Source organism: Populus alba, chromosome 2, assembly GCF_005239225.2.
Source record: "Populus alba chromosome 2, ASM523922v2, whole genome shotgun sequence".
Taxonomy (NCBI): Eukaryota; Viridiplantae; Streptophyta; class Magnoliopsida; order Malpighiales; family Salicaceae; genus Populus; species Populus alba.
The window spans coordinates 9,642,476-9,645,463 of record NC_133285.1 but is presented as its reverse complement, the minus strand read 5'-3'; the positions used below and the strand labels follow the sequence as shown (position 1 = coordinate 9,645,463).

Genomic DNA, 2,988 nt, shown 5'->3' with positions numbered 1-2,988 from the left:
GTCCACATTGATGTTGATCAATTCATGGCAATATTGGAAGGAGAAGGGCAGATAGGAAGAAGGGCCGTTGAGCTACGTGCACATTAATTACAAATCTATAAGTCCACATGTTTTTGCTTCTAGAAACTACTTGGTTTTAGAAGCCAAGGAGAATTATAGCTCTCCTTGTCCTTTAATTGATTTGCCAATCGTTTAAAAGGAGCAACAAATCTGTAGACTTTGTGTGCTCGTGAGTCGTGACTTGAGCTCTGGTCCCTTCCCAGCTTTTGTTCTAGCTTGCTACCTCTCTCTCTCTCTCTGTGTTTTTCTCTTTCATATTTAATATTTGAGAGAGGGAAAAAAAAATATACAAGCAAGGACATGGGAAGGGCTCCTTGTTGCTCTAAGGTGGGTTTGCGTAGAGGACCATGGACTCCCAGAGAAGATGCATTGCTTACAGAGTATATCCAGGCTCACGGCGAGGGCCATTGGAGGTCTTTGCCTAAAAAATCTGGTAATTATACACCACTATCTAATTAGTGGAAATTAAGTGATTGTACATGTTTCGCTCTTCTTCTTTCATTTTCCTTTGCTTTCGATATTTGCTCGAGCACTTGAAAATGTTGCTGTTCCAAAAGAGAGATAAAATTGTGGAAATTGGAGAGAGCTTTCTCGACGAGTTTCTTTGCTTCTTCTTCTTTTCCCTTGACAAAATCTCCAGAAATATTCAAATCTAGTAAAATCATTCGATCGTTTCCTTGGCTTTCCCCCCTCTTTTCAAACAAATTATCAGGTTTGAGGTCTGAATACCAACTATTAAAGGGAAAGAAATAACTTGCATTGTCGTGTGTATTTGGTGGTGTGCAGCTTCAACCAGCCATAAGACTGAAAACATACTGCTAGTCTTAAATTAACTTTTAAAAAGTGTTCAATTCTCGTCTTGACTCTATTGATGAAGCTATAGGCCATTATGTTTGTGATCATGATGTCTCGTCATGTGCTGCAGTACCTTTTTTCTCTCTCTCTTCGTGCATATATTTTCTTGAGTACATACTATTTATAACAAGAAGAAATTAAAACGAGACTAATCATCTGACCTATCTCTCACCCTTGTATTTCCAAAACTAAATGAAGGTCTCCTCAGATGTGGAAAAAGTTGTAGGCTAAGATGGATGAATTATTTACGACCAGACATCAAGAGAGGGAATATAACTCCTGACGAGGATGATCTCATTATTAGAATGCACTCCCTACTCGGTAACCGGTGGTCTCTCATTGCTGGAAGACTTCCAGGTCGAACCGATAACGAGATCAAGAATCATTGGAACACCCATCTCAGCAAGAGACTTAGAAGCCAAGGAACCGACCCCAACACGCACAAAAAGTTAGCAGAACCAGTAAAACGTGAAGTGAGAAGAAGGACAAGCAACAACGACAAAAACACCAGCAACAAGAAACAAAGCAAAGGCAAGGCTAAACCAGTGCCAGCTGAAAAGCATAAGATCCACCTCCCTAAGGCTGTTAGGTTTGCTTCTTTATCCTTGCCGAGAAATGACAGCTTTGGAAGCAGTACAGCTACTAGCCTGTCTCCAAGCCAAGGAAGGGATCAAGGGTACTGTTTCGGTACAGAACTTGCAGTGGATGTTTCTTGGAGTAATTTTAAGGATTGTGATAATGGGGTTGCCTTTTTTGTTGGAGATGTTGATCTTGTTAATGGTTCAGATCTTGAATGCCAATCTCTTCTGCCTACGACAGACACCTTAGAGAAGCTATATGAGGAGTATCTTCAGGTCCTGAACACAAATGAGCATCAAGATCAAGTAGAATTAAACTCCTTCACCGAGTCACTTCTGGTATGACAATTAAATTAAAGAAAGTAATGAATTGTGCAGGAATGATCAGCTGTAATATATTTTCAAGTTTCGTGGAGAAGATGAGCTTGATTGGCCTGTAGTTAATTTTCACGTGTTTACCAGCCTTCTCTTGCTTCGCTAGCAATAAAACGATCGAGTTGGAGTTATTCGAGGGTCCAAATCCTGTGATTAGATGATAATTATATGTATGACAGCGTATGCGAGGGAATTAATCTTGCGCGTTCTGTAATATTACCTTCAATGCCATATATATAATAAATGAACTCCCGTAATTAACAATAAGTATAATTAAGATAATGATATGGGATTTAGTTACGCTCAAATAACTTCAATCTGCACCATAATGCATCATGTTGATAAAATCCAAACTATATATTAAAAATATTTAAGATTTTATTTTTACAATTTTAAGCGTTTATTTGCGAATTTGCAATGGAACGCACTTCTATTCCAAATATGCTTCCCAACAGGAAGGAGCGAGGTGTCTTTTCCAGGGGAGGCTAAAATTAATATAATAATATATATTATTAAAAATTTTATTTATTTAAATTTAAAATATTAAATAAAAAAAAAATTTAATATGTTTTGCAGGGGCCGGGCCCTGCTTGCCACTCCTTGACTCCGAATACCCATGTTGAAACTACAGAGAGCATCCTAGGTTTTTATACGCACTTCTCGAAAGCTTCAAGGACTTTATATTTTTCTTGCAAAAAAATAAACTTAAATTCTCTAACTATAATCAATAATAAAAATGATTATATATCTTTATCTCCATCAGAAAATAAAGTTATTGGCTGCCCATGAATATCAAAATGAATAGGTTTGAATGAATTTCTTACTTTACATGATTTTCTCGTGGAAAGTAAATTTAGTGTTGTTTGCTAACAACACATTCTTCATTAACTTGAGGAGGAGCTTTAATTTTAGGAAGACTCGTCATCATATTTTTTTTAATATAAATACATGAATGCGTAATATAATAATATTTTAAAAATATAAAGGTGACACTCGACTTGCCATCATGCTAACTTTATCAATTAAGCCTATTTTGTCATCTTCAATTCTACATGCTCCATTTTTTAATATAAACTCTGTAACATTTTTCTTGAAGTTAACTAATGCTATGTAAATTTAT

At 36.4% G+C, this 2,988-nt stretch overlaps 1 protein-coding gene across 1 annotated transcript; it reads left to right on the top strand.

Moving 5' to 3' along the window:
- The first annotated feature begins 223 nt into the window (after positions 1-223).
- Positions 224-2,082, top strand: LOC118063478 (uncharacterized). Its single transcript, XM_035077522.2, has 2 exons — positions 224-493; positions 1,114-2,082. Exons 1-2 carry the CDS (start codon positions 361-363, stop codon positions 1,836-1,838), a joined length of 858 nt encoding a protein of 285 aa, XP_034933413.1. The 5' UTR covers positions 224-360; the 3' UTR covers positions 1,839-2,082.
- The last annotated feature ends 906 nt before the right edge of the window (positions 2,083-2,988 follow it).